We start from the raw sequence: 22,118 nt of genomic DNA, 5'->3' as shown, positions 1-22,118 counted from the left end.
TAATTGTAGGTGGAAAGTTCGATCCTCCATCGTAATATCTTATCATCTTTGATTTTACCACGTTGTTTGTTGTCGAACATGAACGCAACTGATCGTTGGTCAGTAACGAGGGTAAATGGTTTTCCGGCCAGGTAGTGCCCCCAGTGCCGGACGGCTTCCACTATGGCTTGTGCCTCCTTCTCAACAGAGGAGTGGCGGATCTCGGGGCCTTGGAGTGTGCGGGAAAAGAAGGCGATGGGCCTGCCCGCCTGGTTGAGGGTGGCACCCAGGGCAAAGTCAGAGGCATCGCTCTCGACTTGGAATGGTGCAGACTCGTCTACCGTATGCATGGCGGCTTTGGCGATAGCGGTTTTTAGGAGGTGGAAGGCCTGGCAGGCCTCGGGCGGGAGGGGGAATGAGGGGGAACGGAGGAGGGGTCGGGCCTTGTCAGCGTACTCGGGCACCCACTGGGCATAGTAGGCAAAGAACCCGAGGCATCGCCTCAGTTCTTTGGGGCAGGTGGGAATGGGGAGTTCGAGAAGGGGCGCAGACGGTCGGGATCGGGGCCGAGGACACCGTTCTCCACCACGTAGCCGAGTATGGCGAGGCGGGTGGTGCCGAAAACACATTTTGCCTCGTTGTACGTGAGATTGAGGCGTTTGGCAGTTTGGAGGAATTTAGTGAGGTTGATGTCATGGTCCTGCTGGTTGTGGCCGCAGATGGTGACCTTGTCCAGATACGGGAAGGTAGCCCGCAGTCTGTTCTGGTCCACCATTTGGTCCATCTCCTGTTGGAAGACCGAGACTCCATTGGTGATGCCAAAGGGTACCCTAAGAAAGTGGTAGAGGCGGCCGTCCACCTTGAAGGCCGTGAAGTTACGGTTCTCCGGGCGGATAGGGATCTGGTGGTAGGCAGATTTCAGGTCTATGGTGGAGAACACCCGGTACTGTGCAATCCTGTTGACCATGTCAGATATGCGGGGGAGGGGATACGCATCAAGCAGCGTGTACCGGTTGATGGTCTGACTGTAGTCAATGACCATGCGGTGTTTCTCGCTAGACTTGACTACCACCACATGGGCTCGCCAGGGGCTGGTGCTGTGAGCAATGATCTTTTCCGAGAGAAGGCGCTTAATCTCCGCTCAAATGAATTGGCGGTCCCCGAAACTGTAACGCCGACTTTTAGTAGCCACGGGCTTGCAGTTGGGGGTGAGATTAGCAAACAGTGAAGGGGGGGGGATCCTGAGCGTGGAGAGACTACAGGTGGGACCTGGGGGGGGGACCAGGGAAGAACTGGGGGTTGGAGACCGTGAGGGGGGGAGGGGGCCGTTAAAATGCAAGGTGAGGCTGCGCAGGTGGCATTGGAAGTCCAGGCCGAGGATCGCGGCGGCGCAGAGGTGAGGGAGGACCATGAATTTGAAATCCTGGAACACCACCGTTCACTGAGAGGGTGACGACGCAGTAGCCCGAAACCTCGGCCGACTGGGAGTTGGAGGCCATGGAAATATGCCTGCGCGTGGGTAGTACCTTGAGGGAGCAGCGGCGCACGGTGTCCGGGTGGAGGAAGCTCTCCGTGCTGCCGCTGTCGAAGAGGCAGGTAACGGTGAAACAATTTACCTGAACCTCCATGGTGGATCTGGCGAGCTGATGCGGTCGGTCCTGGTCGAGGACGATGGATGCGATGGTGGAGCTGTTGGAGAAGGGTGCCGGATCCGGGGAGCGGCCTGCGGAAGAAGGTGGCGGCGCCCAGGCGTCGTAGGCTGCTGTTCGCGGGCAGGTTGCTGTCGCTGGCTGCATCTCAGTTGTTTGCAGCATTTCAGTCAAGTGCGCAGGACCGGAAGTGACGATCGGCGGTGGACCGGAAGTGACGTAAGTCGGGGTTCCAGGCGGCGCCCATGCAGACCACGTGGAGGGGGGGCCAGAGGTCGAGTGCGCAGGACCGGAAGTGACGATCGGTGGCGGGGCGGACCCGGAAGCGACAATCGGCGGCAGACCGGAAGTGACGTGCGGCGGACCGGAAGTGAAGGGAGCCGGGCCGGGGATAATCAAAGATGGCGGCGCCCCTGCGTCGCACATGTCGAATAGCGAGCCGGGAACGGAGGATGGCGGCACCCAGGAGTAGCAGGCCGCGGTGTTGGACCCCGAGGCAGCAGTGGAGCGGCAGACGTTTGCAAAATGGCCTTTCTTGCCACAGGCTGAACAGGTAGCATCTCTAGCAGGGCAGCGTTTCCTGGGGTGTTTTGCCTGGCCACAAAAGTAACACTGGGGCCCAGGCATTATTTTTACTGCTGGTGTGGCTGGGTGGGCCGTGACTTGCAGGGGTTGTTGCTGGGAGGTAGCGGCCACGTGGGGAACGTGGGCAGGCGTATAGGAAGTTTGTGCAGGCGTGTAGGACGCATTATTGTCATAGGCTGCCTGTTGGGCCTCTGCCATAGTGACTGCCGTGTCCAGAGTCAGGGTAGTTTGTGCCAGTAGGAGTTGGCGAATTGGGACGGAAGCGATGCCGGCTACAAAGGCATCGAGCTCCAGGGCCTCAGTGTTCTGCTCAGCGGAGACTGCTGGCGCGTGAGCGCGAGGGCACAGAGGTCCTGAACGAACACGGATAGGGGTTCACCCGGCTGCTGGTGCCGGGAGGCGAGGCGGTGGTGGGCGTAAATAGAATTAACAGTTCGTGCATACCGGCTTTTGAGCTTCACGATGGCATCGGTGTAGGTCGTAGTTCCTGTGATGAGGTCGAAAAGGCCGTAGTCGAGCCGTGAGCACAGGAGGTTGAGTCGGTCAGCGTCCGTTTTGGCGAAGGCGGAGGATGCTTCCAGGTAGGCCTCGAAACACCGGAGCCAGCAGGTGAAAAGGAGATCTGCGCGTGGAGCGTGGGGGTCGAGCGAGAGCTTGTCGGGTTTCAGAACAGCCTCCATTATAACCGTAGTGTATTAAATTGATGCACTAAGCGTCAAAAACCACAAAGACATGTGAGACTTTAACTAAGGCTTTAATACACTACATAGGAAGCTTACCCGACACAGACGACCCCAGACAAAATGGGTCCGGTCTCAGAAGTTGGGTCTTATACTTAACTCCCGGGGGAGTGGCTAAGGCGGAGCTCTCCGTGGCCAGGTCAGGTTACATACAGGTGACCGAACCTCTACAGAGCTACAATACAATACACAGTACCATACACAGGATTACGGGGCCACATTACACACAACTATTATATAACTATGTACAATGCTAGGGAAGTACAGTGGTGTATCACCACACTCTGTGACCCCACTAGGGCAACCATTGCATTAGAATAAACAATCCATTTGACAATTCTCCAGCATGACACATTCTTGGTGGTTCAGTGGAACAGGAATGCCACGCCATTCCTGATCACCAGTCCTAACTCTGGTGGATGCTGCAGGTCTGGGTAAGCTGGTCTGTTCAGCATATTTTGGGGAGGCAATCAGGCCATGCTAGTGGAGGGAGCTACTTTTTAGTGCAGCTTCTTGTGGTGATGTACATCACTGTAAGTACACAAAGGGTTAATGTACATATACTACAGCTAGCTAGACACTAGAGGGAGCACCAGAGACATGACACACAGACAGTCAACCAATAGGTCAGTAAGATAGGACACGAGCAATGGGCAGTCACGATACACACAGAGGTGACACTACCACAGGAGGGCATTACACCAACCCATATAAAAGGACACGTCACACATGCTCAGTCTCTTTCCAGTGGAGACACTCAGTGAGTACAGACACAGGGTTAATTGAACATCACAGCCACCATGTGGATTGTAGCAGACTGGTTCGTCAGCCTGAGCAGCTATAGCAGGATTAACAGTAGAGTCGAATCCAAATAGGAGAATTGTTAATAGTTTAATAAATGTGTTAAAGCTATCTCCAACCTTCCTTTGTCAGAGTGCACATCAAGGAAGCAGCTTATGCTATGTCAAGAGCATAACAAAACATGGTACTCAGGCGTGACTGTTAAATCCATATAGCTCAACTCAACAAAACAGTGACAACCAGCAACAGCAGCCAGGCAAGATGATGTTCGGGATTCCGGTTCCAGAGCAGCTCAGTACCAAGGCAATCTCAGTGAAAACTGGCGTTGATTCAGGCAGAGATTCGAGATCTACCTGGTAGCGTCCGACTTAGATGGCGTGGCGAATGTAGAGAAAATAAAGCTTCTACTTTCCATCGCAGGTCCAGAAACAGCTGAAATCTTCCAGACCTTCAAATACTCAAAGGGGCAAAACAAGAGCGACTTCCAGGCAGTCCTGGACAAATTCCAAGAATTCTGCGAGGAGCATACAAGAAGAAAAGGTAAAAGAGGCGCCAAAACTCACCACGAGGTAGGCTTGCAGCAACGAACGGCAGTTTTGAATTGCAGCCATCTTGGAAAAGGTGCTGTACGTGCGCAATTGCGCGAAGAGCGCACAGAACGGGAAGGTCCATTTGCGCATACGCGAGAAGCCGCGCATGCTCAATTGCAAAAAAGGTCACAAGTAATGGAACAGCGATATGCGCAATCGCTTCCTACCCACTACGTCATATGCTTCGTGATGTCAGAGGCCCCGGACCACGCCCACTTAATGGGGAAATGTCCCAAAACACAGGGAAACAAATTTAAAGCCGTAAAATCCGATTCTTTCACCTGGAACGACAGCACAATGCCTGAAATTCGACCATTGGCTGAAGGTAACCTCTGCAGAACCCTGCAACAAGCAGTTAGCACCACCCAAAGAGATGATACAGTCCTTGAAGACTATGACTCAAACCTTGAATTCTTTTTTGGACATCGCGAGCCCAATGCCAGCTCCAACACAAAACGTGATGACATGGTCCTAGAAGACTACGACTCAGATGATGATTTCATCATTGGAGATGGCGACCCCAGTACCAAATCCGATCCGTTATGAGATGTGTTCTACAGTGAAGAATCTGACACAGACGCAGAGTGTTCTTCGGATTTGAGGATCTTTAGACCAGCATATACGACATCCCGACTCGTGAGTGCAGGATTATGCTGCGGCCTGACGCCAAGAGACAGAGAGCAGTACAAGCCCACATAGAGCGGCCTGCTGTCACACAGAGAGTGGTCCACGCACCGCGAAGGGTCCAAGTCTCCACACAGAAAGCGACGAAAGACTCCACAGCGAGTTCGTGGACAGACTCCACAATAGAAGCAACGCAAGACTCCAGAGCGCAGTCCTTGCATGAACAAGAAGTGATGACAGTTTCCACAGAGAGACCAATGCACGATTCCACACAGGGAATGCTGCAAGTGACGAATGTGATATAAAATAGTTACTTTAGAGATATTAGTTACTGTAATGTAGAGATAGGCCAGTCTCATTCTGGTGAGTTCACAGACAAAGGATTTCAGACCGCATGGCAAAGCAAGGAAGAGGTGTGTCCACCAAAGGAGGAGAAAAGGATGCTGGGTAATAGGGGCCAGAGGAAGGGATTGGAAGTGAGCCAATCAGAATGTCTGACTAGGTTAGGAGGGGTATAGGATGACCTATGGGAATCGTGTATGTGAAACTTGATACCATTTGAATTGATTTGCAGAGATCCCTTTGTCTCTTTGTTCATTCGCTTTCTGGGGTGTAGGAGACTGGATGTGTCTTATGCCTCTGTGAAATGAATCAAGCTTGCAAGCTAAATAAAATAACTAATGCTGTACCTGCAAATCCATCTCGACTTTTATTGAGGCCAGACTGACGGGTAAAGAAATTTGGGATTTGACAATTGGTGCCGAAAACCCGGGATTTCTCAAGACTGTTCTGACCAACTGCGAAATCAGAATTAGACTGATTATGAACAGGAGGATGGGGAAAAAGGGCCCACAATGTACAGCTGGAAAATGACCGCGCATTGATTTTTCCCCTCTTCTTATCGTCTGATTAGTCTGGTCACTCGTGGTTGGTACGGAAAGATCATCTCGACGAAATCAAAGGTCAGTCTGGAGATTAGAAATTTAATTGATGGGATTTCATATTATTCATTCGGCTTGGGTTAGGTTTTGGGTTGATGGGACATCTAAAATGATGATTCAATTCCAAGTATAAGTCTTTTTAGGGCTGATGGGACTTCAGTAGTGAAGGTTCAGTCCAGTCTAAGTGTTTTTAGGGCTTCAGTAGTGAAGGTTCAGTCCAGTATAAGTGTTTTTATGGCTGATGGGACTTCAGTAGTGAAGGTTCAGTCCAGTATAAGTGTTTTTAAATCTGAAGATGATTCAATTCCATGTGTGAGTGTTTTAAATCTATAGTTGATTAAGCTAAAAAAAAAATTGTACCCTTGGACTGTAGTGGCGAAAAATGCAGTTCTGAGGACTAGTTGAGATTGTGGGGAATTGCTTGGATAAATTTCAAGACAAGAACATCCTGTCTTGAAAGCTGGATGCTGCATATTGGTTGAAGCAGAAGTCTCTCAAAGAGTTAACAGCAGCAGCCAAAGTTAAAGACGACAGACATTGCTTCTCACTCAGGCCTTGAGATAACAGCAGCAGCCTGTAGTGTAATCGGATACCTTTCCTTTGAGTCAGTGAACTCCAGCAAAGTTACGTTTTGAATTAATTAAAGGAAACCAGTGGGTTTCTCCACCTCTTTGATAAAAGTTATTATTTTCGAAAGCAATTGATTGAAATTGCCAGAATCTTAAGTTTTACTTACTTGAAATAATGTTTATCTCATTTTATTTGTGAATTAATAGAAACTTAAAGAAGATCACTGACATCATTTTAAAAAGTGTAAATCTGGAGATGATAGTTGACTTTGCCAACATTTTTGTGAATGTAAGAAAAACTTGCTAAAAGAAAGATTGTTAAGATAAAGAATTAATTAAGTTGTAAATGTTATACAAGTTGTGTTAAGCAAATCGTAAATTTAGTTCTGAGTTGAGATCAGATCTAAGCTTGCAAGTTGCAGTAATTCAATTTGAATTTTCAAACATTTTTAAGTTTTAAAAGAACACTGTTAGAACCTTTTCAATCGTTTTACCAAAAAAAAACGCGCAAGTAGAGACAGGAAAGTCTCGGGTCAAACAAAAGATGAGCTACGTAGTTCAATGGCTGGCCTTGAATTGACAGGAAATGATTAATTCAATAATTTAAAAATGTCAGTAAAAGTTTTGACTGCACCTGTAGCATTGTCTGCACTAATTCCAGAACCACCAGAGTATAATAATTTATATCCAGTCACTGCTCCCCAGATTCCAATCATGCCAGTAACTCCAGCCCTTTTGGATGATAGTGCGGGTTCCGATTTACCATCTTCACGATCAGTAGAGTAAGAGGAGCTCTGTTCCGCAAGCCCAGTTAGCTCTAGGACCAGATCTCGGACAGCAAGAGAAGGGCTTGATCCTAACCAGAAACAATTAAGCATACCACATAAATCCCTCCAAACCAAGGGGAAACCGCAAATTTCAGAACAAAGGGAGCTGCAACAGATGATTTTGAAGAGAAAGAACTCCCTCTAGTGACAGGGAGGGACGTCGAAGTCTTGGAAGAACCAGAGGAAATAGCTAGAGTGCCCCCTGGTGAGACTCGGAGACAGTTGCCGATTAGGAAGATACCAATCACCTGAATTATGCTAGCCACGCCGCACTTCAGCAAGCCCATGCGTTAGACGACGATAGACAGACACAGATCCTGAATGCGTTGAATAGCACATTTCAAAAGCCCATAAATATTTCTGCTATCTTAGACCTAAAACCTAAGAAGACTGAAGAGCCAGAGGAATTTCTGGAGCGTTTTAATGAAATCTACCGTGGGCAGTCAGGCGACTTGCCAGATCAAAATGGTCAGAATTCCCCTCAATATTGTGCTATGTTAATGCATTGCCTACCACCTTCTGTGGCTACTGCTGTGAAATGTAATAACATGAATTGGACAGAGAGCGACCCTTCCCAGATGGCAAGGGCAGTCAGATTTTATTGGAAGGAGGGTATAGGCCAGGAAGGAGGCTCAGTTACAAAGGTTAAGACTGAGTAAGTAATGAAAAAGGATGATCTGCGACCCCAACAAGCGGCAGAAATGGTAGTTTACCAGCAGAAGCCCCAATATTGTGACTTTGGGTGGGTGGATCAGCGAGGGGGAGGATATCAAACCCACCCAAAGGGACCCTCAGCTCCTTTTTATGGCCCACCGTATGCACCAACAGCTTTACAACTGCCGCCCCCTCTGAGGGGCCATTTGTCTAATGGGAGAAGAGGACGGGGCAGATATAGAGGGAACAATGCATGTTTTAATTGCGGCCGTGCAGATCACTGGCAACAGGAATGCCCCTTTAAAAGACAGGCAGCAGAAGGAGACTACCAGACCCAAAGGAGGGGGTACCCACCAAGGGGAGGACAGACAAGATACACTGACTTCTCCCAGGCAAACCCTTTCCCAACACAGGATTGATTGCTAATTTAGTCATAAGGACTCTCCAATCGGACAGGGAACCTATTATCGCTCTGCAGATAGGAGATTAACATCACTCATTTGTAAACGACACTGGAGCTGCCATGTCTTCTGTGCAATCAGAACTTCGACTACCATTATCCGACCACACGCAGCAATTGTCGGGGTTCTAAGGACAGGTGTGTGAGTATCCTATTTCTGAACCTGTGACAGTCACTTACGAGAATAAGTCTGCAGATCATCAGTTTGTAGTGACTACTGGATTGGACTGTAATTTGTTGGCCCGAGATTTACTGTGTATCTTCCAGCTACAGCTAGAGTACGGAGACGAAGGGGTAACGGTCCAATCATGGAGGATGAGACAACAGTGCTATATTTCTATCACCCCCAGTGGTGGACGTTAGACATTGAATATTCACTGCATCACGTTACCCTGGCCTATGGCAGAACCGGACAAAACAGGGAGTTGGAGGACAAATACCGGCCATTAATTGGGACCGAATGGCCAGTCAAGGTTACAGCCACAGTCACGGGAAAAGAAGGTACAGCCGATTTTGTTACAATATCACCACATTTATGGCCACAGTCAGCTTCGGTAAGCCCTCATATTACACGTCAGGTCCACGACCAGTACCATGCCAGGGATCTGGGGCAAATGGTAAGGAGGGCAGTGGATCATTCGGATCCAACAGAGTACACACTTCAAGTCATGCCGGACGGCACTGCCATAAAATATTTTGAGGTCCCTGAAACAATTAACACTCGACTGCAGCATCACTGGGGACATGATGTTTTGGAATATGTCAATCCACAAGTCTGGGCGAAATACCCATCACAAGTGGGAAAGACAAATGTTACACCTATAAAGGTAACGATTAAGGATCATGTAAAGCTACCTTCCATTCGGCAATACCCCCTGAAATCCCAAGCTGCTCCGTCCATAGACAAATTAATTCAAGAGCTGTTGCAACAGGGTATTTTGGTCCCTTGCCAATCAGAATGTAACACCCCCATACTTGCTGTGCCTAAACCAGGCAAACCAGACCAGTACCGATTAGTACAGGATTTACGTTCAATCAATGCCATCGCATAGCCGTTACATGCTCTCACCCTCCAACAGGATATTACGGTGTATAGCTCCCACTCGGTCATCGCACTACTGAGGCAACTGCAGACTCAGCATCTTACCGCAGCTCGTCAGAATAGGTATGAGATATACCTTTTGAACAATCCACGTCTGACATTTAAACACTGTACCACTATCAATCCAGCCTATTTACTTAGTGGTCCCCCTGTCCATGAAGACGCACCTGGCCACGACTGTTTAGCCTTGATTCAGGAAACTACCACAATAAGGGACGATTTGAGTGACATTTCGTCAGAACAACCTGACATGATTATGTGTGGTCAAATATCCCACCGGGGTTTAGTTAATGACCTACTGCAGGCCCTTCTTATGCCCGCGCAGATTTCCATTATTAAATGCGCTGCCCACACAAATGGTAAGACCCCAGTTGACGTTGGTAATGAACAAGCAGATTGTGCAGCGCGGACAGCCGCGCAAATTCAGCAAGTGATGGTGCCTAAAATGTTAAGTCAGACTAAACAATCTACTATAAATATGTCTGCTTCTGACAAGTCAATGCCAACCATCCAAGACGTCATAAGGTTACAGGAGGCTGCTCCTGAGAGTGATAAACAAATGTGGAAACGGTTAGGTTGTACATATGATTCTGTTTCCTCTTTATGGACCACGCCAGCACATCAGACTTGTATGTCTGATGTACTGGCTTTATGGGTCACTGAATGTGTACACTTTGCAACTCATTGTGGGGCTCGGGGGACTAGTGATTTGTTGCTGGACACTTGGTGGCACCCTAAAATGCAGGGGTTGGCCCAGAGTATCAGTAATCGGTGTTTGATTTGTCAGCAATATAACACCGAAAAAGGTATCCCTTGTGGGATGGGGCAAACCCCGTTGCCCAGTGGTCCCTTTGAGACGCTCCAAATGGATTACATTGAATTGGAAAGGTGTCAATATTATAAATATGCTTTGGTTATTGTGGATGTGTTCAGTAGATGGGTTGAGGCGTATCCGACTACCGATAATAAAGCTCCTACTGTGGTTAAAGTTCTGATGCGGGAAATCATTCCCCGGTACAGTAGACCAGCTCAGTTGAGTTCTGATAACGGGCCTCATTTTCTTGGACAGATTAACCTGCCTCCCTTCCCCAGTACTATTTTACAGGTGTGGAGCATGATGGGGTGGCTACGCACCGTCTGTGTGATATTTGGCCTCACCTCGCTTGGAGTGTTATTGGCGACGGACATAGAAAAGGGAAATATTATCTACATTTGTAACCCCAACCAAGCTACAAGGACAGTTCAGTTATGCAAAGGTGATGTTCTTCGCTGCCCCCATATACGAAGACATGGTATCGACTCATGGAAGGTCGTCAAAGTTAAGGAGAAATCAGGAGTCATGAAGCAATTGCACCGGTCCCAGCGATGGGAAGGGAACATTATATGGACATTGCCTTGTTTTTGGAGTACATGTAAATTTGATTTTGGATGTGTTAAGATTGGTGCGATTAAAGGTAACATCAGACCGTCAGGAGAGCGTAGGAAGAGATTGTGAGAGAGAGAGAGAGGGACGAGAGACAGGACGGGGCGTGTGAGAAGGGAAGTACAGCTAGAACGTAGGTTACCGGGAGATACACTTAATTTAGTTAAAGGCCAAACTGAGGAAAATCTGGGTAGTATGAATCACTTCTACCAGATTTACCACCGCTTGTATGGCCACGGACGGGTTGTCTGCTACCCGAACCCCGCAGCGATGTCTAGGTTATTTTCTGTTTCACCGCTTTGGGGCACTCCCCAAACGGTGGTTCATTGTCAGCGTTCCGAGCCACCGCCCGAGCAAGTCACTCTTCTTTACGATCCGGGTTCAGCACCACCGGCTATTTGCCTTCCCCTTCCTCGGGATAATTCCCATTCACAGTATGATAGGCTGCAACGGTGGAGGGCATATATACCTAGCCACTTCACTCCCAATAGGGATTCCTGGTCGTACGAGAATTGTTCCAGCAGTGAAGGATACGGCTGTTTGCTGGTAGAGGTGGAAACGAATATAACATGTCTGTTCCCCACCTGTACGGACAGGAGGTGCCATATCACCCAGGCGTCTGGCCAATGCGTTTGTTAGAACACCACTTGCGTTCCATTGAACGCCGGCCTCCAGCTCCTTTGTGGCTGGGGGAATGTCTCTCATATCACTGTTGGGACGAGGGCTTTCCGCATTGCTAGGCGGCCCGAATGGGCGTTTCGAAGCTAGATAAACTGGGAGGTGTGGGGGGTTCCTTGGCTGTCAGCAATAGGAATTATTTTATTTGTGGCCTTACCATCTTGGGAAATGAAACCTTGGGAGCCCTCGGGGCAATAACCAAGGAATTGTCTCAGCTACGGTTGTTTGCAATGCAGAACCGGTATACTCTTGACTATCTTCTGGCCCGTGAGGGTGGGGTATGCGCCATAGTGCAGGGCAAGTATATCATGGGAGTTCAGGACTTGACCGCTAACATCACTAAATTTATGGATCACATACGGGATCACCTGGACGGAATGCAGGATCCTGGCGCTTGGGGTAACTGGGGATTTGGAGGTTGGAAGGACTGGTTGATAAATATGGTCATGTATTTAATGGTGGCTATCGGCTGCATCTTTGTGGGCCCAGCCATCCTTAAATGTGTGATGGGTAGAATGCGGGTTACACTGGAACAGATCAACGTCCCTAAAATCTTAGCTGTCAAAATCCATGAGGGTGCAGCAGATGAAGGGGGGCTACGCCAGGAATTGGAAATGCAGTGACAGATCTTTTTAGATGAGGAACCGTAGCTATGGATTGGATAGTTCGGTTATCATGAAATGATAAAAGGAGGGAATGACGAATGTGATATAAAATAGTTACTTTAGAGATATTAGTTACTGTAATATAGAGATAGGCCAGTCTCATTCTGATGAGTTCACAGACAAAGGATTTCAGACCGCATGGCAAAGCAAGGAAGAGATGTGCCCACCAAAGGAGGAGAAAAGGATGCTGGGTAATAGGGGCCAGAGGAAGGGATTGGAAGTGAGCCAATCAGAATGTCTGACTAGGTCAGGAGGGGTATAGGATGACCTATGGGAATCGTGTATGTGAAACTTGATACCATTTGAATTGATTTGCAGAGATCCCTTTGTCTCTTTGTTCATTCGCTTTCCGGGGTGTAGGAGACTGGATGTGTCTTATGCCTCTGTGAAATGAATCAAGCTTGCAAGCTAAATAAAATAACTAATGCTGTACCTGCAAATCCATCTCGACTTTTATTGAGGCCAGACTGACGGGTAAAGAAATTTGGGATTTGACACAAGACTCCACAGAGGGAGTGACACAAGCCTCCACAGCGAGCTCGTGGACAGACTCCACGATGGAAGGAACGCATACTCCAGAGCGCAGTCCTTGCATGAACAAGACCATGAGGGTCTAGCAACCTCCTCTGAGCAACAAGCAGCAGACAATGCAAGTCTGCCACACTCAAGTGAACAACAGAAAGACTATGACAGTCTGCCACGGTCAACTGCACAGCAAGAAGACTATGGCAGTCTACCACGCTCTAGTGAACAGCAAGAAGACTATGACAGTCTACCACGCTCAAGTGTACACCAAAGCGACTCTGGCAGTCCACCCAGATTGTTTGAGCCACCAGAAGAAGATTCTGACAGTCTACCCAGCTCAAGTGAACGATAAGAAGACACTGAGGCTCTACCCACTGTATGTGCGACAAGTGACGATGGCATCCCACTTGCCATACCAGATGTGCACCGTGACAGACCTCAGCTAGAATGTACAGAGGCACTCGACAATCACAGTGAGACTACTGGTGACTCCGGTGACACCACGTTACTTCAAACCTCATTCGCTCGAGCCTCTCCACAAGCAAATGCATTCCTGACTGTTTTGACTCCAGACGAGGAGCATCACGAAACTTCAGAAGATTCAAGTGAACCTGAAATGACTCCGGACGTGGAGGATCAAGAGACCTCAGAAGATGCAAGTGAACCTGAAATGACTCCGGACGGGGAGCATCAAGAAGCCAAAGCTGATTCACGTAAGCCGGACATGACTCCAGACGGGGAGCGCCACAAACTCAGTGACGGCACGCTCAAGGAAACAGCAGATGCCACACAGGACGCTGACACGAGTAACTGTGTGAAGGACTCGTATTATACACAGAGTGTGGTCCTTTGCGCAGCAAACACGACAACAAAACCAACCAACAAAACAACAACATCAAAGACAATAGCAAGAAGCGTACCAAAGGCAACAGCGTCGACAACAAGCATGACAAACAGAACGCCACTGGAACAACGACTGGTATGACATGATACAACTCTGCAAATGAGGGACACTGTTCCTGCTCAGCTCAGTACAATGACATACCATGGCAGGTCGATGCATCTTACCAATTCACGTTTGCTACACTACCAACAGGCAACATGGTTTTCAGGACAGATGCCATCAAGAATTGCTCCCATAAGCATCGGGGAAAAAAAAGCAACAGACTCCAAATCAGTCACTGAAGTGATTTGAACACTTGAACACCTCCTGATGACCAAACACTAGGACACTAACGGCGTTCACAAGGGAATGACAACGTCACCATTGACACTTCTATACCAGACCATATACATTCATGCACTTTGGACTCATAACATTTATTTTGTATTGTCTTATCCTCAAAGTCATCGCAACTGTCATTTGGTCTTGTGTTCTATTGTGCAGTCATGATAACTTGTTCATAGCATCACTCATCTACCTAGTTTGTTCAATTTTCTTTAACACTGTACAGAAAATATGTAACATGAAAAAAGAGGGGATGTGGTGATATACATCACTGTAAGTACACAAAGGGTTAATGTACATACACTACACCTAGTTAGACACTAGAGGAAGCACCAGAGACATGACACACAGTCAACCAATAGGTCAGTAAGATAGGACACGAGCAATGGGCAGTCACGATACACACAGAGGTGACACTACCACAGGAGGGCATTACACCAACCCATATAAAAGGACACATCACACATGCTCAGTCTCTTTCCAGTGGAGACACTCAATGAGTACAGACACAGGGTTGATTAAACATCACATCCACCACGTGGATTATAGCAGACTGGTTCGTCAGTCTGAGTAGCTATAGCAGGATTAACAGTAGAGTCGAATCCAAGTAGGAGAATTGTTAATAATTTAACAAACGTGTTAAAGCTATCTCCAAGTCTGAACCTTCCTTTGTCAGAGTGCACATCAAGGAAGCAGCTTATGCTACGTCAAGAGCATAACAAAACATCACTTTTGTTTTTACTTTTGAGAATTAGTGGGGAGGTGGTGGAATGATTCCCGAGCTGATTATCAGCTTCATGATAGATTCTTCTGTGGCCAACAAGTCCAGACATGGGATATGAACCTTGAGCTTCTGACCCAGAGGGAAGAACACGGCGCCACAAGACCAGTGGAGGGAGAAGGGGGAGGGGACGTATATGGGGTGGCCGATTGGGGAAGAGGATGCCGGACCTCCTCCAATAGGGAGAGCTCGAACTCTTGGCTCGCTTTTATAAGAAGGGCAATCAGAAAAAAAACCAGCAGGTATCAGTTCCAAGGTCTTCTACTCTCGAACTTCAGCATCTCCTCATTCTGTCACAGCAATGATATCATCATCGTTGTCACCTTCTTCATCAACAACAACATAAATTTATACACCACATTTAACATAATAAATGCCCCGAGGTACGTCACAGGAACCTTATAAAGTAAAATATAACACCAAGCCACGAAAGGAGATGGATGGTTGGATTTAATGGAACCCATTGAAGTGGGCAAAGTTGCGGGAGGGCCACATTATCATGGGAGAGGCCGTAAATCCCATTCCCACCAGTGAGGAAACTGAATCCCATTAGGTCAGCGGTGGGAATGTGCTAACAATCCCACCCTCTGGCTCATTAGGCTAACTAATGAGCCACTTAAAGGTAATTATTTCTGAGTGCAGGGTGATTCAGTGGTGGCTCAAGGAATCTCTCTCTCTGGCATGGATTTCCCATGCCTCTTAAAGGACACCCAGAAAAGCCTGTCAGGATTGCCAGAGGCTTCCCCCAGAGCCCTTCCTTCAGAGGAAATGAGTGCCCAATCGAGGGACCCAGCATTGGGATAGACAGGACCCCACAGCCACCAGATCAAATCAAAGCTCGCTGACCTGCCATATCCAGTCATGAATGGTGGACATTTAAACAAATTAACTGGAGGAGGAGGCTCCCCAAATATCTTCTTCCTCATGGATTAGGGAGTGCAGCACATCAGTGCAAAAGACAAGGCCGAAGCATTTGGAACTATCTTCAGCCAGGGCGGCTGGGTGGATGATCCATCACAGCATCACAGATCCCAGTCTTTAGCCAATTCAATTCACTCCACATGATAGCAACAACGGCTGAAGACATTGGATAATGCAAAGGCAACTGACAATAGTATTGAAAACCTGTGCTCCAGAACTTTCTATGCTCCTAGCCAAACTTCCAGTACCAATACAACACTGGCATCCAGGACACCCAGCAATTTGAAAAATTGTCAAGGCATATCCTGTTTGCAAAAAGGAGGATAAATCCATTCAGCTTCATCAGTCTCTGATGTGTTGGGTGCTCTGGATCCATGGAACACATACAGGCCACCAACACTTAAAATAGTGCAACACAATTTTATTCAGTTAAAAACTGTTGAACATACTTTCACTGTGGGTTAACACGATGTTGGATTAAACTAAAGACCTATGCCTGTCCGAACCAGTCTATGCACTCAGCACATGGTGAGGACCTGTGCTGTAAGCTGTAAGCTCTGTCCTTGTACGAGGCTGCATTCCGAATGAGCGGGAACTCTGATGCCCCCTGTCTTTATAGTGAGTGTGCTCCAACTGGTGATTGGCTGCGGTGTTGTGTGTGTTGATTGGTCTTGCTGTGTGTCCATCAGTGTGTGTGTACCTGCACCATATGCTGGTGTATATTATGACAGTCTCCTCTTGATCATTTGCAAGTGACAGAAAGTGTCATCAATGATGCTATTAAGTGGCACTTACTCAGCAGTAACCTGCTTATTAATGCTCAGTTTGGGGTCTGCTAGGGCCATTCAGCTCCTGACTTCATTGCAGCTTTAGTCTAAACGGGAACAAGAGAGCTGAATACCAGAGCTGAGGTGAGAGTGCCTAACCTTAACATCAAGGCAGCATTTGGCATCAAGGAACTCTAGCAAAACTGAAGTCAAAGGGAATCGGGGGGTAATTTCTACACTGGTTGGATCCACACTTAGCAGAAAGCAATGCTTTGTGGTGGTTGGAGGTCAATCATCTCAGCTCCAGGTCATCAGTGCAGGAATTCCGCAGGGGAGTGTCCAAGGCCCAACCACCTTCAATTCTTCATCAATGACCTTCCCTCCATCAGAAGGTCAGAATGGGGATGTTTGCTGATGGTACTGCAAGATGCTCAGTGCCATTTGCAACTCTTAGGTCACTGAAGCAGTCCCTGTCCCTATGCAGCAAGACCTGGGCTGGTACAAAGATCCTCTGTGTGCTATTTTAAAGTAATTAGTGTTTACAGGTGAAATTCCTCTTCATTAAAATTGATAGCCATTCTATTTTAAATGGGCTGTCGGCTTTGTTAAAATGTCAAATGTTGGTATGTCTGCCCTCAGTGCGATGTTATCATTGACTATGTAAGGAAGTTAAATGAGTGTCAGCAGATAGATTATTAATCCAGTGACTATCATTTCAGCTGTTTATATTGATTCCGCTTCACAGTGTTGGCTTCATTCCTCATCAAGGCAATTCTCCTGCTCATTATGCCAACTAAATTCAATATTTATAATATGTAATGTTTCCAACCACGGTTTTTGTTTAAATCAATAGTGGTTCTTTGCAAAGGCTTGAATTAAAATGAAAGACGCTCATAGTGAGTATAGGCTGCCTGTATGGGGTTTAATATTTGCTTTGGCTGCATATGTGCATTTGAGGTTCCACAATGGGTCCTTACTGTGACTCTTGACTCCAGTTTCTGATCACTATTCAGTAAACCCCTGCTCGAATGTAAGGAGGTACCGATGTTTTGGGAGGACAGGGTGAAAATTTGCATTGGTGCCATCTGTGCTCAATAAGTAGCTAGCAATCACTATCTAGGCTTTTATGTAAAAAGTATTCACAGAGGGCCATAGCTGCCCGTGGAAGCACAGCTGAACAAGTACCTGCGCTTTCAGGAGAAGAAAGGAGAAAATTGAAAGGAAAAGCAGGGTCCCTGAAGATAAAACATGCTCTTTAAATGCCACTGGCTTGTATGAGGCTAACAAAATAAAATCTATTCATCATTACATTTAATCAAAATCTTCAGGATACAAATAACCCTAATTATAACTGGCAGGGTCCATGGAAAAAAAAAAGTCTTAGTTGAGACTTGTTAAGTTCACAAGACAAATGTTTCTTTCTGCATGAATGGTATCCCGGGATTGGTCCAGTTATATTCAATAAACTTGTGATTAGTCGTGTTGTTCTGTGGTGTTTGTTTTCCTGACAGTGCTCAGTGTGAAACCATGTAATGGAACTGACTGTTTGCCAAAGCTGTACCATTCTGCTGTGTTTTCTATTTCAGTTTGCAGTGGAGGACCTTTTGACTAGTCCGGCTATCAGTGTTTACCCCTGGCACACTTCGTATAAGGTAAGGTCAGATTCAGCTATTGATAAAAATGGTCTTGCTCAGTTAGGGTAAATAAACCATTTCATCATTTTCCTCATTACTAGACTGTGGAACAATTATAAAGATAAATAATTGTGTTGAATAAGCTGTTATGAAAGAAATATAAATATATATATATATGAGACTGCCTGGGAAATGGCAGTTTTATGGCCATTTTCCCGGCCTATCCATCCTCCCACCTCCAAACCCATCTCCATGACGCTGGGAAGATTCGCGCATATGTATGCAAAGGTTGATGATACTGATTCCTTCAGTAATAAATGAGTTATGACAAAGTGAACGCATTAGAAAATGCAAAATCTGAAAACACCACTTTTTCTGCTTCTGTCTGGAAGCCAGCCAGCAACCCATTCTGCCACTTGTCCTCGAACTCCACATTCTCTGACCTTATTCATGATAAATGGACCCTACATTGAAAGTCTTTTGAAAATCCAGATAAACCACATCCATTGCATTATCATTGAAGTCTCTCTATTGCCCCTTCAAAAAAATTCAAAAAGGCTTGGTCAGGAACCCATACTGACCATTCATTATTATATTTTTCATTTCTAGATATTCTTTTATTCTCTCCTTTAGTAAGGATCACATTATTTTTCTTCCTCTGACATTAAGCTGCCTGGTCTAGAATTCCCTGGATATGTTTTGTTCCTCTCCTTAAATATAGGAATTATGTTAGCTATGTGTCAGCCCTCAGGCACTATACTTTCATAATGAAATATCAAATATTTGTAGAAATGGCTCTGCTATCTCTTTCTTAGATACATTTAAAATACGGATGAAATCCACCTGGGCCAGGTGTGTTATCCTCTTTGAGTTTGTTTAGTTTATTCAGTACATCCTTCTATATTATTTTTAATACACTTATTTAATTACTCTCCTCATCACGTGTCATGTCTAACTGTTCTATCTTCCTGGAAATACCAAAACAAAATACTTAATATTTCTGTTATCTCGCTATCTTTATGGGGAGGTGGCGGAGTAGTGGTATTGTTAATGGACTAGTAATCCAGAGATTCAGAGTAATGCACCAGGGACCTGGGTCAAAATCCCACCATGGCAGATGGTGAAATTTGAATTCTGGAATAAAAAAGTCGAATGATGGCTCCAAAGCCATTAAAACCCATCTGGGTCATGAAGGTGTAGAGGGGACATGAGGAAGAACTTTTTTACCCAGAGCGTAGTGGGAGTCTGGAATTCGCTGCCCAGGTTGGTGGTGGAGGCAGAAACCCTAAACACTTTTTTAAAAGTACCTGGATCTGCACCTTAAGTGTTCTAAGCTACAGGGCTATGTACTGGGTGCAGGAAGGTGGGATTAGAAAGAGCATCTGGGTGTCCTCAGGCTGACATGGACAAGATGGGCCAAATGCTTTCCTTCTGTGCCATAACCTTGCTATGATTCTATCTTCTACCCCCTCTTTCTGACTCATCCTTGCCCTCCTTAAGTGCGCCCAATACGCCACATTCAGTTGTATGAGCCCGAGCCTCGCACACGACGATGTGGCATTCACCCTCTGTAAGGCCTCACACCACACCCCCTCCTCCATTTCACCCCCTAGCTCCTCCTCCCATTCCCCCTTAATCCCCTCTAGCGAGGCCCCATCCTCCACCAGCTGCTTTTGTGTTCTTAATATGTGCCTCAGCTGTTCCCTACGTCTTTATTCAACCCTGGATTCCCACTGCTGTTTAGTTTGTTCTTTTCTTCTGAAAGAATATTATATTTTCCCGGCAGACAGCTGAACATCATTCCCACTGTTGTTCTACATCATTGTTCGCCCAGTATTGTTACCCATTTTATATTCTCAGTCCCTCCAAATCAGCTTCTCACTCATCTAGTAAGCTAGTTTTCACCATACTTAGGTCATTCTCCACCATTGTGATTAAAGCATATTATATTATAGTCACTATTGTCGATATGTTTCTCCCTTGGTTCATTTGCTGTCATTAACTCCATTAACAAATCTTCCCATGTGTGGAGTGGTTAAAGTCAGGGTGCTGAAAAGTCCAGAATGAGATGAGTTTATATACCTCAGAGAGATTTGGGGCTGGAGAGGATTACGGAGGTGGACAAGATGATGCCATGGAGAGATTTGAAAACAAGGATGAGAACTTTAAAGTCTAGACGTTGCTTGACAAAGAGCCAGTCACAGTCAGTAAGGTCATGGGTAGTGGTTAAATGTGTGCAAGTTGGATCACGCCCAGCAAAATTTTAAATGAATGTCAATTTACAGAAGGTAAAATGGAGGAGAATAATTAAGTGTAGAGAAAATGAGTTATGACATGGGTAAAATCAGGTGGCGTTACGGATGTGAAAATAGGCAGTCTTTTTTTTAAAATTTAGAGTACCCAATTCATTTATTTCCAATTAAGGAGAATTTAGCCAATCCACCTAGTTGCACATCTTCTGGGTTGTGGGGGCGAAACCCACGCAAACACGGGGAGAATGTGCAAACTGCACATGACAGTGACCCAGAGCCAGGATCGAACCTGGGACCTCGGCGCCATGAGGCCGCAGTGCTAACCCATTGTGCCACCGTGCTGCTCTGAAATAGGTAGTCTTAATGATAGCATGACTATGTGGTTAGTAGACCACCTCAGGGTCAAAAACAATACCAAGGTTGCAACAAATGATGGGAAGATCATGAAAGAAAAGCATGGCAGCACATTAGCATAGTGGTTAGCACAGTTGCTTCACAGCCCCAGAGTCCCAGGTTCGATTCCCTGCTGGGTGACTGTCAGTGCAGAGTTTGCACTTTCTCCCTGTGCCTGTGGTGTTTCCTTCGGGTGCTCCGGTTTCCTCCCACAATCCAAAGATGTGCAGGTTAGGTGGATTGGCCATGCTAAATTGCCCTTCGTGTCCAAAAAGGTTAGGTGGGGTTACTGGGTGATGGGAATAGGGTGGAGATGTGGGGCTTAAGTGGGGTGCTCTTTCCAAGGGTGGGTGCAAACTCGATGGGCCGAATGGCCTCCTTCTGCACTGTAAATTCTATGTTCTATGTAATACAGATTTTGGGTATAACATATTGTACGTGTCCCTACATTCGTTCAGGCTGGAAGATAATGCAAGAAAATTGTTTCTAGGTAGTAAGTTTGACATTTCTTGTTAATTTTTACAGGCATTTTCCAATGTATCAAATGTACCCACTTCCTTTTCCAACCCCCTGTATGAAGATAAATGAGGGAACAGGGAGGCATCAACAGAAGGAATTTTGCAAATGTAATCAAAAGAATTCTGGAAACATAATACTTGCCTATTAAATTGTGAATCTCCGAGTTAAATCAACTCAGTGATTCTGATGTTCAAAACTGTTTATATGATTCATACTGCAAATAAAAAAACCTTTGTGACAACAACCATATGAATGCTTATTCTGAATAAATAAGTGAAAGTTTTTGTAAACTTTTCTACGTTGTGCAAAATTTTGGCAAACTTCTCTATTTGAAATCATTAAGTAAGGACATTGTGTTTGTGCACATCTATGCAGTTGAAATTATAACTATTTAATTATCTTGAATTTAAAGGTTTCCCTTGCTGATCATAAATTGAATTGATGTCACGTTTAATGTGAGCAAAGAGTTCCATGTGCTGTAGTACATATGGAAGACATCATTAAGATAGAGACTAGAGTAATATAAATCTGTCAAATGACACTGTTCTGAAAAAATATATAGTTAAATGTATTCAAGGTGAAGCCGATTGGATAGCAATTTTGCCAAACCAGCATATTTCTCTGTTTACTGCAATGTGTCAGATCACATTGTTGCTTAATGTGCCCCATTGGGCTGTCAACATCTCCTTGGCACCAACCTCACGTGTATCTGGTCTTTTTCGAAACTGATAGTCAATTCACAGACTCACAATTCACCTATTTTACATTGTCTTTTAAATCCTTCTGCCCATTTTATGATCTACTCGGACAA

General features: G+C 46.2%; 1 protein-coding gene across 1 annotated transcript in view; it reads left to right on the top strand.

Annotated features, from left to right (window-relative positions):
• Positions 1-21,556, top strand: part of LOC140425847 (MAM and LDL-receptor class A domain-containing protein 1-like) — a 659,308-nt gene extending 637,752 nt beyond the window's left edge. The window contains exons 41-42 of the mRNA XM_072510232.1: positions 18,096-18,161; positions 21,314-21,556. Coding sequence (XP_072366333.1) covers positions 18,096-18,161; positions 21,314-21,376 — 129 coding nt within the window. The 3' untranslated portion in view covers positions 21,377-21,556. The remainder of the gene's footprint in view (positions 1-18,095; positions 18,162-21,313) is intronic.
• Positions 21,557-22,118: the final 562 nt, after the last annotated feature.

The sequence above is a fragment of the Scyliorhinus torazame genome, chromosome 6 (assembly GCF_047496885.1).
Source record: "Scyliorhinus torazame isolate Kashiwa2021f chromosome 6, sScyTor2.1, whole genome shotgun sequence".
In the NCBI taxonomy this organism is placed as follows: domain Eukaryota; kingdom Metazoa; phylum Chordata; class Chondrichthyes; order Carcharhiniformes; family Scyliorhinidae; genus Scyliorhinus; species Scyliorhinus torazame.
The sequence above is the reverse complement of the archived record's forward strand: the minus strand, read 5'-3'. Positions and strand labels throughout refer to the sequence as shown.